At 53.7% G+C, this 13437-nt stretch overlaps 1 protein-coding gene across 1 annotated transcript; it reads right to left on the reverse strand.

Moving 5' to 3' along the window:
- Positions 1–1470: 1470 nt before the first annotated feature.
- Positions 1471–2394, reverse strand: LOC148593217 (olfactory receptor 14A16-like). The gene has a single exon (XM_088531723.1). It carries the CDS (start codon positions 2392–2394, stop codon positions 1471–1473), a length of 924 nt encoding a protein of 307 aa, XP_088387849.1.
- Positions 2395–13437: the final 11043 nt, after the last annotated feature.

Here is a 13437-nt window from a genome sequence, read left to right on the forward strand (position 1 = left end):
CAGATCCTCCTCCAGCAAGGGAAAGTCTTCCTTTCTCCATTTCTCCATGGTCTCCAGGGCCTAGCATTCCTGAGGGTCACTCTTAGCATTAAAGCCTGAGGCAAAGTCGGCCTTTTGTGTGTCCTGTCTCACCAGGTCTCTAGGCCCATTTAGCAGCAAGCGTGTATTTTCCCTAGTCCTCCTTTTGTTCCTGCTGTATTGTTGTATTGTATTTTAAATAATCATTTAGTATTATTTTATCAGGCAGGTAAGAGTAAACATTGAGAAAGAAAGAAATGAAGGGCACATGTTTCATGCCAGGTACATGGGAATGACAAGTGACTGCACACAGGACAGATTTTGGCACTGACATTGTACCCATTGAGGAAGTTTCCTCGGTGCCTCCTTGAGCTTCTTGTTCCTCATGGTATAGACAAGGGGGTTCAGTGCTGGAGGCACCACTGAGTACCAAATGGCCAGTACAGAGGGATCCAGAGCTGGGAAGGATATGGAGCTGGGAGAGGGGGGAATAAAATGGCTAAGGGTGACATTTCACTGCCCCTGTGACCGGGGGTAGGAGTCAGACCCAACCAAATGGGTATCATGACCTCTAATCCCTCCGGGGGACTGCAGATGACTGCACAGTCCAGGGCACCTGGACTGCAGAGCATTTCCAAGGGTGTTCGTTGTGTCCAGTTGTGCCTATGCATCCTGCCCCTGGTGTTTGATAGATGGTGACCCAGAGGGCTCTCCGTTCTCCCTTCTTTCTAACAGTTGAGTCCTCACTGCCTCTCCTGAGACTGCAGAGTCCTCTTTTGCCTGCGAATACCCAGTGCTTTACCTCTAAGAAACTCCATCCTTGAGGACCTCCCTTTATGAGGCTCTACTCACAGGCCATCCCAGGCATATGCAGTCCCAGGAGGATCTCTGTGCTCTCCTGACACCTCCAGCTGCCCCTCCATGAGAACAGCCGTCTGACACTGTGCCTTAATACGTACAAGAGCTGTGCATGTGTAAATCCATGACCATTCAGTGTCTCCACTATCCTTGGAGTCTGATGGGTGAATTGTCAAACCAGCCCTTGGTCTCTGAAAGATCATTACCTGATTCTAAGCTCTGTGTTGCTGAACCCATGGAGAATCCTGTGCAGCAGGTCCTTGAGGGGTGCAAGTCCTTGGGCCTACTCTTGACACCAGCTTTGGAGGAAAAGCCCAGCTTTCACGCACTGTACTGATAGAAATTACTTTATTACAGACATACTGTTAGGGAGCCAGTCCTTGTCCAGCATTCAACACAATTGAGGGTATCAGGTGAGACAGAACAGACACCGTAAAAGGGGGAAAGAATACAAGTAGTTGTGTAGGAAGACGATAACAATTATTATCACTAGTAAAAGCCATAATAAAAATAACATGAAGAAACAATGCTCAATCCAGTTACAGGATACAGAAAGAGTCATTTGTGGAGAGATGTGGAAAAACTACCACTGCTTTAAAAGGTCCATGAAATCACTTTCCTAATGGCATCCTTGAGCTCCTTGTTCCTCATGCTGTAGATGAGGGGGTTCAATGCTGGAGGCACCACCGAGTACAGCACAGCCAACACCAGATCCAGAGATGGCGAGGAGATGGAGGGGGGCTTCAGGTAGGCAAAAAATGCAGTGCTGACAAACAGGGAGACCACGGCCAGGTGCGGGAGGCACATGGAAAAGGCTTTGTGCCGGCCCTGCTCTGATGGGATCCTCAGCACAGCAGTGAAGATCTGCACGTAGGACACCACAATGAAAGTGAAACACCCAAAGCATAAACAGGCACTAACCACCAGAAGCCCAACTTCTCTGAGGTAGGAATCTGAGCAGGAGAGCTTGAGGATGTGGGGGATCTCACAGAAGAACTGCTCCACCACAGTGCTTTTGCAGAGGGGTAGAGAAAATGTGTTCCCGGTGTGCAGGAAAGCATAGAGAAAGCCACTGGCCCAGGCAGCTGCTGCCATTTTGACACAAGCTCTGCTGTCCATGAGGGTCCCATAGTGCAAGGGTCTGCAGATGGCAACGTAGCGGTCATAGGCCATGACAGTGAGGAGACAATACTCCGCTGATACTGAGAAAAGGAAGAAAAAGACCTGAGCAGCACATTCCATGTATGAAATATCCCTGATGTTCCAAAGGGAATTACTCATGGATTTGGGGACAGTGGTGGAGATGAAGCCAAGGTCGAGGAGGGAGAGGTTGAGGAGGAAGAAGTACATGGGGGTGTGGAGGTGGTGGTCACAGGCTATGGCTGTGATGATGAGGCCGTTGGCCAGGAGGGCAGCCAGGTAGATGGCCAGGAAAAGCGAGAAGTGCCAGAGCTGCAGCTCCCGCGTGTCTGTGAATGGCAGGAGGAGGAACTCGTTGAGGGAGCTGCTGTTGGACATCTGTTCTATTGGGCTCAGGAAAACTGTCTAGGGAAGAAAAGGCAATAATAGCTTAGAGGAATTTTCTCTGAAATAAACTTTCCATTTTTCATAGAAATGCTTCTTGACCCCGTCCCAACTCTCAGCAATTCCTTCTTCTCACTATCACCTTCAGTCAGCTCCTCAGTCTCTGTTCCACCTGAGTGTTCTGGGAGGAGCCGGAGCCTGAGCTACTCTACGCCAATGTGTATAAAGGACTGGTTCTTGATATCTCTCCTTTTCGGAGTTGATGCCACAGGACATCCACCTTTAAGACAAAGGGTCTTCTAATATTCCCACAAACACTTCCAAAGAGTTTGGGGTGCAGCAGGGGTTTTAGCATTTTGTTTTAGAATTACTTATTTTGGAAATTTTTATATTCTGTCACCATATCTGGTCAGGTTCTTTGCATGTCTTTATCGGCATGCAAATAAAGACAGCTGTCTTTATTGCTGCAAGCATGAACATAAAGCAGACTGGAAAGGGAAATGGTCTCCCTGCTGCTTGGGGAACAGTAAGGAGTGCTGTTGAGTCCATCTGCCTTGTTCCCAGCAGACAACTCTGGACTCTGTTGAGATCATAGAAGACTGGTTTCAAAGCACTCATTTGACTCTGCTCTCCCTCTAAGGTCAAGGTGGATACATGATGGAGAGAAGAGGACACTGCTACTGACATGGCAAAGACTCTGTGCACTGAGTCCACTTATGCAGGGCAGCTCACAAACCCACCAGGACAACAGAGACAGTCACAGAGTCTCCTAAAGGAAGAGTCAACCCCTTCGCAGCCCCTCCAATGACGCTGCCCAGCACCCTGGGCACATTGCCCCTCTTCAGACACCTCCATGGCAGGACCTCAGGGTGAGTATCTGAATTTGTAGCTGAAGCCCCAGCTGACTGCCAGGACAAGAGCAGAAAGAAGAGGCAGGGAAACGAGGAGAAACACTGTGACTGCTGCCAAGGGAGGACAGAGAGACAGAGCAGCACCATCCCCAGGTTGCACTTCCTAGACAGTGTGGACTTCCAGGGCAGTGGTTCTCAGACCCTGTGCCTTGCAATGGGAAATGGGCACATGGCAGGAGAGAGGCAGCTCTGCTGTTCTGGAAATCTGACTGCAGAGGAGGTCAGAAATGCCCTGGAGCCCTTCCCCTTGAGAGCAGAGTGAGACTAAGCACAATGAGAATGAGGAGAGCTGCAAAGGGGATATTGCTGCTGCCCACAGGTGAAAAGGCAGTTGAAGGAATATTCTGGGGTCCTCGCAGACCTATTGATCCCTCAGAGCAGCACTGCAGAACTCTCCTTCAGGCATCTAAACCTAAAATGTCCCATTCATTTGCTGCCTTGTCAAAGATACAAAACAAAATCCTAGCCTCTGGATATTCCCTTCCCTTTCACAGAAGCTTCCCAAGAGTGTCCTCTTGAAAAGCCCTTTCCAAATATGTTGTGTGGGTGAGGCTGAGCTGTGAGCATCCCTGACCCCACACAGCAGCCTCTCAGCAGGAGAATGAACCTGCCCAGGGGGGATCTCTCCACCCACCCAGAGCTTCTCCCTGCAGCGCCCTGGCAGGCTGAGTGCTGATCCTCACAGAATCACTGCACCGGGCACACAGCACCCTGGAGTGCATGGACACTGCTCTGAAGAACAGTTCTCTGAAGAACCTATGTGCCCACATTGCCTTCACTGTCTTGCACCAGCTCCAGAAGAAGCAGCCATGATGCCCTGACCTTGTGATGCTGGCACAGGGAATTTCTGTTCTGAAGCATCTCCTTGTATGCAAAGTAGAAGCAGGGAGAACAATCCTCCAAAAAAAAAAGTCATCAGCTGTAGGGGTGCTGCAGACCCCTCCAGAAACCTCAGTAGCATTACCCTGCAGCTGGCGACTTACCGTGTCACAGATTGCTCCCACCATGAGCTCTCCTCTGCCCTCCCACGCCACGCTGCCTTTCACCTCTCTGTCCTCTCTTCTCCCCTGTCCGCAGCAGCAGGCAGTGCCCGCAGCCCTGCTGCTCTTGGCACAGGAGCTGCTCCTGCACACGGCTGTCTCTGGGCAGTGCTGACAGGCTGCCACGAGCTGCAGCCCAGCTGAATTCATGAATTACTCTGTCCCTTGGGATTCCTCCCTCTGGGATATGTTCCCTCAAGTAGAGTAACCTGTTTTCCTTCTCTAAAGAGACCAGGGATACAGATTCCAACATTGTAATTTATTTCATCAGATAATGATTATCTACCAAAGTTAGAAATGTCCCACGGGAGGTCCTGATTCACATCTCTTAACTAGGCAGGACACCCAGACAGGGATAAGAAGGGAGCTTGTTGATACATGGTGCATATATGATTCAGATGACTTATTCAGATGGGTTACTGGGGCTCCACATGTCTGTTCTGAAGTGCCAGGTTTGGAGAAGGATTCAGCTAACTCATGAACTCCACAAATACATGGCAGGTGGGATTCTCCTCAGCAGGCCAAGCATGCACATGGTCTGCTTGCAAGTTCCTGGCCTAAAGGTCCTAATGCAATCACTGGAGATAGAGCTTCAGTGGGAGGCCAGGTCAGGAATTTCCTTGGTCATCTCTAATGACCCTGGATACCTTCTGTCCTACTAGAGCAGCACTCACAATAAAGCTGAGGGACAGGCAGATCCCTACAGCTCAAAAAGCTGATCTATTCCAGTGGAGACCATTTATAGAATCACAGAATGGTTGAGGTTGGAAGGGGCTTTGCAGATGATCTAGTTCAAACCCCTTGATCAAGCAGTGCCACCTACAGCAAAATGCACAGGATCCTGTCCAGGCAGGTCCGGAATATCTGCAGAGAAGGTGACGTCACAACCTTTCTGGGCAACCCATGCCAGTGCTCTGTCACCTTCAAAGTCAAGATGCTTTTCCTCAAATTCAGGCAGAATGTCCTGTGCTTCAATTTGTGTCTGTTACCTCTTGTGCCATCACTAGTCACCACTGAAAAGAGTCTGGGCCATCCTCTTATGCTCTTGGCATCCTCCCTTCAGGTATTTGCACACCCTGATAAGATCCCCTTTCAGCCTTCTCTTCTCCAGGCTAAAACAGGCTCAGGTCTCTCACCTTCTCCTCATAGGAGGGATGCTCCAGCTCCCTGATCAACTTTGTAGACCTATGCTGGGCTCTCTCCAGTACTTCATGTCCCTCTTGTACTGGGGAGCCCAGCACTGGACACAGGACTCAAGGCGTGGCCTCCCCAGGACTTAGTAGAGAGGCAGGATGACCTCCCTTTTCCTCCTGGAAACAGTCTTCCTACTACACCCCAGAAGACCACTGGGCTTCTTGGCAGCAAGGGGACATTGCTGGTTCATAAGCAAGCTTCAAGGGGGCTTGAGTGAGAGAAGGTGCCTTTCTCTGGTTGCAAGGGACATTTGGAGATCATCTGGTCAGATGCTGGTCAAGTCAATGTTTGTGGGCACGTGGGAGGCCAGCAGCAGACACATGGCACTGCTCCTGCTTGGGAGGGTGGTCCCATTGTCTGTGCTCCTGACTGGACAGCACCAGGCATTAGCAGGTCCATACATGTCTGTGAGGGTGACCATGAGCTCTGCTCTGTTTCTGTGAGAGCTGCCAGACCGAGGCAGCTCCCTCAGAGACCCCCGGGCCTCTCCAAGTGCTAATTTTAATTCCAATATTTTCCTGTCACCTGTTACAAGACTGAGAGTATGAAAAAATGGTTTGGAAAGTGCATATGAGTAGCTAAAAAGAGCTCTGCATGTTCTTGGCTAGAAGTGGAGCTTGGAGACCTCCCTCAAGTGCCCTGAGAAAGGGAGCGAAGTTGGAGATTCGAGGTTTTGAAACTGGACTTGTCTGCTCTTAGGAAGGCTTGGGTTCCTTTTAGGGGAACTTATTTAGGTTGATTGTCGTGGAGTTCAGAGAGATGTGGGAACATGACACTGGAATCAAGGCTGACAGGCAGACGAGTTGTCCTCACTCTGCACAAGGGGACTATGAATCCATTCTTCTCAAGATTCCCAGTAGAAATGCTGAAAAATTCTGCCTCTGAGGAACACTCCCTGGGTGGTGTTTCACCTAATCTGCTGCTCTTGCAAGAGCCCTGGGGTCATTATGAGAACCAGTCAAGAGCACAGACGCGTGCCAGCAGTATCAGTGACGAGGAGCCCTGTTCGCTGGGTCTGCTACCCACCCCAACCACCAAGACCAGTGTGGAGTTAGGAGTCACCCCATGCCTTATGGCCCCACAGCCCCACTTGTCTCCCTGGAGATTTTCTGACACCAACTGACACGGGGAGAAAAAGCTACCAAATGGGTTTATTTGAAGCAGGCGATGGCTGCTGGCGATGCTGGTGAGTTTGGTTTCTCTGGGCACATGGGTGCTATAGGACACAACAGGGCAGCATCTCTGTAGCCCTCAGGACACAGCGTCTGTCGCTCTGTCTCTCGGATCTGCTCCAGCCCCCATCTCAGGGTCCCTGTCTGGCACATGCATCCGCTCGCTGCTCCTCTCGCTGTCCCGGGATGCAGCAGCAGCAGAACGCTCTGCGCAGAGCTCGAAGCGCCGTCCTGAGCCGTGAGCGCCATCGCCGGGGAGCTGCAACGTCTGGGAGGGCGGCGATGCCTGTGGTGGGAAGCAGAGCTGTGGGCAATGGGCTGCAGGGTGCAGGGCTGCACCTGCCTGTCCCTGCCACCAAGGGCTTCCCGAGGGGTTCTGTCCTCAGCACAGCAACTCCCGAGCGGTTCCTGCTGCCGACCTCGGTGCCACCCCCTGTGCCAGGACAGGCCGCTGTCCCCAGCAGGGCGCTCCACTCGGGTACGTACCTGCCTCAACGTCGGGTGTGGGGCTGCAGGAGGAGGGCTTCTCCTCCTCCTCTTGGGGCTCCAAGGCCACCTGCATGGGCAGAGCAAGAACACGCACCCATCAGCCATCAGCTGGCCCTGCTGAGGGTCCCAGTGCCCCAGGTTGCACAATGGCAAAGGGTTTGGATCAGAGGAGGCTGCCCATGGCTGCACGTCCCAAGGGAAGGGACCTGCGGCTGGCACGGCAATGGGACAAGGCTCGTTGTGGGGCCGTAGCAGAGGGCTGGGCAGGGGGAAAGGAAGGCAGCCGGGGGCGTGTGTGGCACAAGGGGGCTGGTGCCCTGGTGTGGAGGGGGCTGCTGCTGGGGCTGCCTCTTCCCTCCTCGCTCGGCATCCAGGCCTCAGGGCTGAATGCGATGTGGGCTGGAGCAGACTTCATCCCTGTGTCTTTGGCACTTCGAAAAGGAGAGGAGCCGGCATCTCCCCATGGAGACATGGCAGAGGATAAATGCCTGGGGGTGACAGTGGGATGCCATGGGCAGGGGGGCTCCAAGGAAATGGGGTAACTCTGGGCACCCCCCACACAGCTCCCACGGCAGCTCCCGGGGATGGTGGGGACAGGGGAGGTGCTGCTTGATCACCTGGGCAGCAGGGCCTGCAGCTGGGGGAGAAGCTGCTGCTGTTGTTTCCTGCAGCAGGGTTTCCTTTGGAGACGGGCTGCTGCTCATCTCATCCCAAGGGTTTTCAGCCGAAGGAGAGGCCTCTGGTGCAGGTTCTGGAGGAAGTGATGGAGACGGAGGAGCATTTTCCCCTGCATGCTGGATGAAGTTGCTGGATGCAGGGGAGGCCTCTGGTTCTGCTCCTGCACTTGCTGCTGGTGGGACAGGCACGCTGTCCTCTGCGTGCAGAAAGCTGTTGGCCAAAGGAGGTGCTCCTGGCTCACCGCCCCTGGGCATTGCTGGCTCAAGGCCCTCCACGTGGCCAGGTGCCTCGCTCACAGTCTCTGTGGTGCTGACATGGGGCGAGCTGGGCACCTTCTCGTGCTCCGTCTCCTGGTCCACAGCCGGGCTGCAAAGGCTGGCTCTGACCCAGGTCAAAGAGTTAATTTCCTCCACCTCCTCTTCCCCATCCTCCTCCTCCTCATCAGTGTCCTCTACTCTCTCCTCCTGCAGTGCTCCCAGGCCTCTCGGCGCCTCCCGGGTTGGGGCATGAGCATAGAGCCGCTCCAGCACCTCCCACTTGCAGCTTGCGCCTTTGAGGAGCTCCACTCGCGTGATCTCTGGTCTCCAGAGGTCATAGAAGGAGTTTCTGGCGAGGAGCTAGAAGGAGAGAGGGAGGTTTGTGAAGGGAGGAAAGGCCTCGTAGAGCTCCGCCAGTGCTTTGACAAGCCGGCTGTCCCGCACGACGCGGCACAGCTGCTGGCCACAGCACTGGGAGGGCTCCCCCATGGCCCAGCACTCCCTGGCACTCACCTCCTTGGGTTTGGCATTGAGTGATCCTGCCAGCGTCAGGGAGAAACGGTTGTCACGGGCCTCCTCCTGCTCGTCCTGCCTCTCTCTCAGGTTCTGCTCCCTCATTGGAAAAGCTCCTTCTCGGAGCTGGGCCAAGCTCTGTCCAGTGCGCTGCAGGCAGCTCCTCTCCAGCTCCTCCAGCGGCTCTGTTCTGATGCTGAGCACAGCCAGGTAGCGTGCAGTGTTGTCTTCATGCACATGCACTGGCCTTCCTTGGAGGTGGCACGTGATCTCCAAGGGCTGCTGCCGTGTCCGTGATGTCCGTACTCTCACTGGCCCACTTGGGCAGCTTAGTCCGCTAGGCCAGCTCGGCCAGCTAGGAATGCTGCACTGGAATTGTCCCCGATGACTGTAGGGATCAGGCCCTGTCTGAGGTGCAGAGGATGATGTGCTGGGGCGCCACTCTATGCTCTGGAGCTGCCATGATCTTGCCTGGGCGTCTTGGTGGATGATGCGTGCCAGTACGTGTGGGGGCACAGGTACAGTGAGCTCCATCCTAGCTCTGTTGGCATCAGGCTGTGCTGGCTCCCGTGGAGAGGGCGATGGCGTTTCCTGAGGCCTTCCAAGGCTGGTGGAGGGCTGCGGCTCTTGCACTGTGGAGGGGACATCGCTGGCCTTCTCCTCCACAACCTGCAATGAAGGCCACCACAAAGGCAGTCCTTACTGCCGTCCTTGTTCTGTCCCTCCATTATTTCCAACTGGAAACCTCCGGCAGCCTCTGACCCCCTTGACGATGGCTCTGCCATGCAGGTGGCTGCTGCCCTGCTCCCAAAGGCTGCCTGGGGAGAGGGCTCGTGCCTATGGGCAAGCCTTGGGCAAAGGCAGCTCCTCGGAGAGCCCGAGGCGGGTGCGTGCAGGCTGCCGTGCAGAGCAGCGCTCGGCCTGCCGGGCACAGAGACCTCCTGGTGTCTCCCAGCACGTCCCGCCTGCTTCTCGGCCCCATGGGGAGTCAGGCAGAGGCTCGGCCTCCACCGCCGCTCAGCTCTGTACCTGTGCGATGCCGTGTTCAGAGGGGCATGAGCCCTGAGGGTCGGGCAGCAGCGACAGCCGGTCCCTTTGGTGGGACGAAGCCGGGCTCCCGCTGCGCTGCACTGCTGCGGGCAGCTCCTGCTGGCCCACCTGTGAGGAGAAGGAGGCCCGTGATGGGGACACTTGTGTTGGTACGAGCAGCTCCAAAGCACAGGAAACCCCAGCCTCGTGTCGGAGGGAACATCCTGGCTGAGCACAATGCGGCTGTGCATGGCCTGGACCTGCTCTCTGCTCTTAGCACAGACCTCATGGGGTTCATGTGGGCCTTGGAGCATCCAGATCAGAGAATCAGAATCACTATGTTGGGAAAGATCTCCAAAAACATTTAGTCCAACTGTTAACCCCTCAACCCCATGTCTGCTAAACCATGGCTCTAAAGTGCCTTATCTGCACATTTCTTGAAGGCTGCCAGGGACAGTGATTCTACCACTTCCCTGGGCAGCCTCTTCCAATGCTTCACCACTCTTTCCACCTGGAAAGTTTTCCTAATATTTAACCTGAGCCTCTCCTGGTGCAACCTGAAGCCATTCCCTCTTGTCTTATAGATAGCTATTTCTGGGAATAGATCAACCCTGCCTCACTACAACCACCTCTCAGGTTGTTGTGCAGAGCAATAATGTCTTCCCTGAGGCTCCTCTTTTCCACACTAAATAACCCCAGCTCCCTCAGCCACTCCTCATAGGGTCCATGCTCCAAAGCCTTCACCAGCTTTGGTGCCCCTCTCTGGGCACACTCCAGTGCCTCCATGGCTTTTATTTTTACTTTTTCTAGTGATGGGCCCAGAATTGAACACAGTGTTTGAGGTGCAACATCACCAGCATCAAGTACAGGGGGAGAGTGCAGGTCAGGCTGCTTTTTCCGTGCCCAGGAATGCACGTCCCCTCGCTGGAGGAGCTCCTGCCCGGCTATCTTGACCCAGGGCTCCTTCCCCACCACCCCTGTGCTCTCCATGCGGGTCCCGTCCCTGCCTCCCAGCTCTCCCTCCAGCCCCAACACTCACCTCACTCGTGCACTCTTGCGCACTAGAGTTCCCTTCCATGGATGAGGTGCAGGCGTTCGCCTGCTGCTCCTTCTCCATCTCTAGGAACCTCTCTGAGGACCTCTTGCACGGGCACCAAGGGGAGTTGCTCCCTGCTGGTTGCGCCGCAATCCTCAAAGTGAAGACCCTAGCAGGGACACGGTCACCTTGGGGACTGCCCCATCACAGTGGCCTGTGGGTGTGATGCCACCCCCATCACAAAGCCCTGGGAGTCGCCATGGGGACACCAGGCACCTCCTCTCCCCACTCCTGAGCAGGTCCCTGGGGCGCAGGACGAGTTGTCCTCTCCACAGCTCTGTGCTCCCCGGGCCTTGCAGAGGCTGCCCCTTGTCAGGCGCTCCATAGCAGACACCCACCACGAGGCCACCCCCGTCCTCGTCCCTGTGCTCTCGATTGCCTCTTGGTTCATCCCAAGGCAGAGCTCCCTGCACCCCACTGCTCCCTCCCTGAGCTTCTCTTTCCCACATCACCCCGTGGCTATTCCTTGCCATCCCAGGTCATCACTTCCTCACTCTTTCTGGACTCCTCCTCCTCCCCGAGTTGCTCCCACTTTGAGGCTCTCCTCACCAGCGTGGCCACCTGCTCGACCATCAGGTCAGCACATGGGAACAGCCGCGTTTTACACCCCATCAGCTTCATGTGACGCCAACCCCCAACCGGCCACCATGAAAAGACAAAACACTTGGGGCTCTTGTGCTTAGGTTCCTGACATGGGCTTCTTTCTGCCTACATGCATTTACCACTCCCGACCTTCCTGCCCTGTGGGTGCAGCATTGAGTGGTAAGAGTGGAGAAGGGAGTTAATACTGTTTGTTAATTGCAGTCAAAATGTAAGAAATTGTTCTTTTCCCCATCTAGGTGCATGCCTAGGTAAGAGACATTAGCTATCATCTTAATATGTAAGAAATTTTTATAGGTTTTATTGATATATACAGGGTTTTTAACGAGGTTGTACAAGTGGAAATCAGTGGCAAGGATACGGCAAGTGTAGGAGAACATTTAAAGGAAGGGGAAGAAGGGAAGGCATGGGAAAATTACTAGAAGCATAGGGAAAAGTGCAGCAACTGAGCGCAAGAGTTGGAAAATAATAAAGGCAAATATAAGCATTGGAAAAAGATTGAAATGGTGGGAAAAAGTGCAAAAGCATTGGAGAAGTGCCCAGATCGTTGAAAACAGGGAAAAACATGGGTAAGGAACGATAGTGTAGGAATATGGTCAAAAGTGCAGGAATGGTTACAAAAGTGGAAAAAGAGTGAAGTGATGGGAAAAAAAGGAAAGTGCAAAAAGAACACAGAGCTCGGTAATATTGAGAAAGCATGGGAATAGAAGGAGAGGTTGGGGAAAAGACAAAAGGGTAGGAAAATCTTCACAACTGTGGGAAAATGGTCACAAACATGGGAGGGAATGTTTGTGAAAGAGAAGGAAAAAAAGTCAAATCATGGGAAAATTATCAAAAGTAGAGGAAAATGTGGAAAAACGTGGAAGAAGTGGCAAAGTGTAAGAATACCAGTAAAAATTAATCTGTGGGGAAAACCTCCAAAGCAGGAGAAAAACAGACCGTGTGTGAAGCCTTGTGGAGGGGTCCAGGGTCCCCCACATCTCCAGCGTGCCCTTGCCCTCAGAAGGCGTCTGCCCCCAGGGAGGAGGGACGCTCTTGCCTTCTTGTCACTGCCAGGTGCCTGCAATGTGCCCCTGCTCTGCTGCCTGTTGCTGAGGGTCCCCAAGGCAGCCCCAATCTCTGCAGACCCCTCTCCTACCATGGAGCAGGCCTGCCTGCGCGGTGCCTGGAGACCCCAGCAAGGCTGCGCTTAGAGGTGAAGGTGTGACTGTCCTCGGTGAAAGTCTGATTGGGGCCAAGGTCAGGAAAGGACAAGAGACAACAAGGACAAGCAGCAGCAAAGGGAATTTCAAGAGAGTTTAAGGACAAACTAATAATAATTTTTGTAGCTGAGCAGCACTGGGACAGGAGCCAGGAGATTTTCCTGGTGAAACCACCTACCAACCTGATACAAGAGTAAAGTTAGCCCTTCCCGGAGCAACCTGGTTGCCTCCTGCCTCAAGAGGAAAGCCTGTGTGCAAAAGGACAAAGCAGGGGATTCTGTAAACTCTCACTTTAGCAAGGGCATTGAAAAGGTTTCTCATAGTCTCCTAGTCAATTTGGTGAACTGATCTGCAGAGGATCAGTGGACCATAAGGGAGGTGGATGGAGCATCAGGCTCACTGAGAACAGTGATCAGCAGTGCAGTACTGCCAAGAGGCAGCTGGCTATTAGTGGCATCCCTCAGTGATCAGCATGTGGGACAGGACTGCTTCATCATAACATCAAGTTAGTGAAGAAGTCCCTGTATCTGGTCAGCCTGTGATTTGGCAGCCTGAGGTCACCTTTAGCCCATTTCCTCTTCATTTCCTCTAGGGGTGTGAAGAGTTTCAGTGGAGGGAGTGATAGAAGGTGTTAAGGGTGCAGCGACTAGCGCAGAGACCTTGGGGTGATGTGCCTCTCCCATTTCTGAAGCACGCTTGACTGTACATAAGGAGGACTTGGCCTAAGTTGTTGCCGCTCAAGCGGCGTGGCGACCTGGTTCAGGAACGGCACGGCGACCACCCCCAGGCCGCTCGGGCCATCAGCTCGCTGACACCAATGTGGTGGACGGCAAATGGCGTTTATTGATGGGTAGCA

This window comes from Tinamus guttatus, unplaced genomic scaffold (genome assembly GCF_059628265.1).
Source record: "Tinamus guttatus ecotype Peru unplaced genomic scaffold, ASM5962826v1 Tinamus_guttatus_pri_ptg000426l, whole genome shotgun sequence".
NCBI classification, from domain to species: Eukaryota; Metazoa; Chordata; class Aves; order Tinamiformes; family Tinamidae; genus Tinamus; species Tinamus guttatus.

Excerpts from the sequence above, each read along its gene's own strand:
- LOC148593217 (XM_088531723.1), bottom strand. The coding sequence starts at position 2,394 with ATGTCCAACAGCAGCTCCCTCAACGAGTTCCTCCTCCTGCCATTCACA.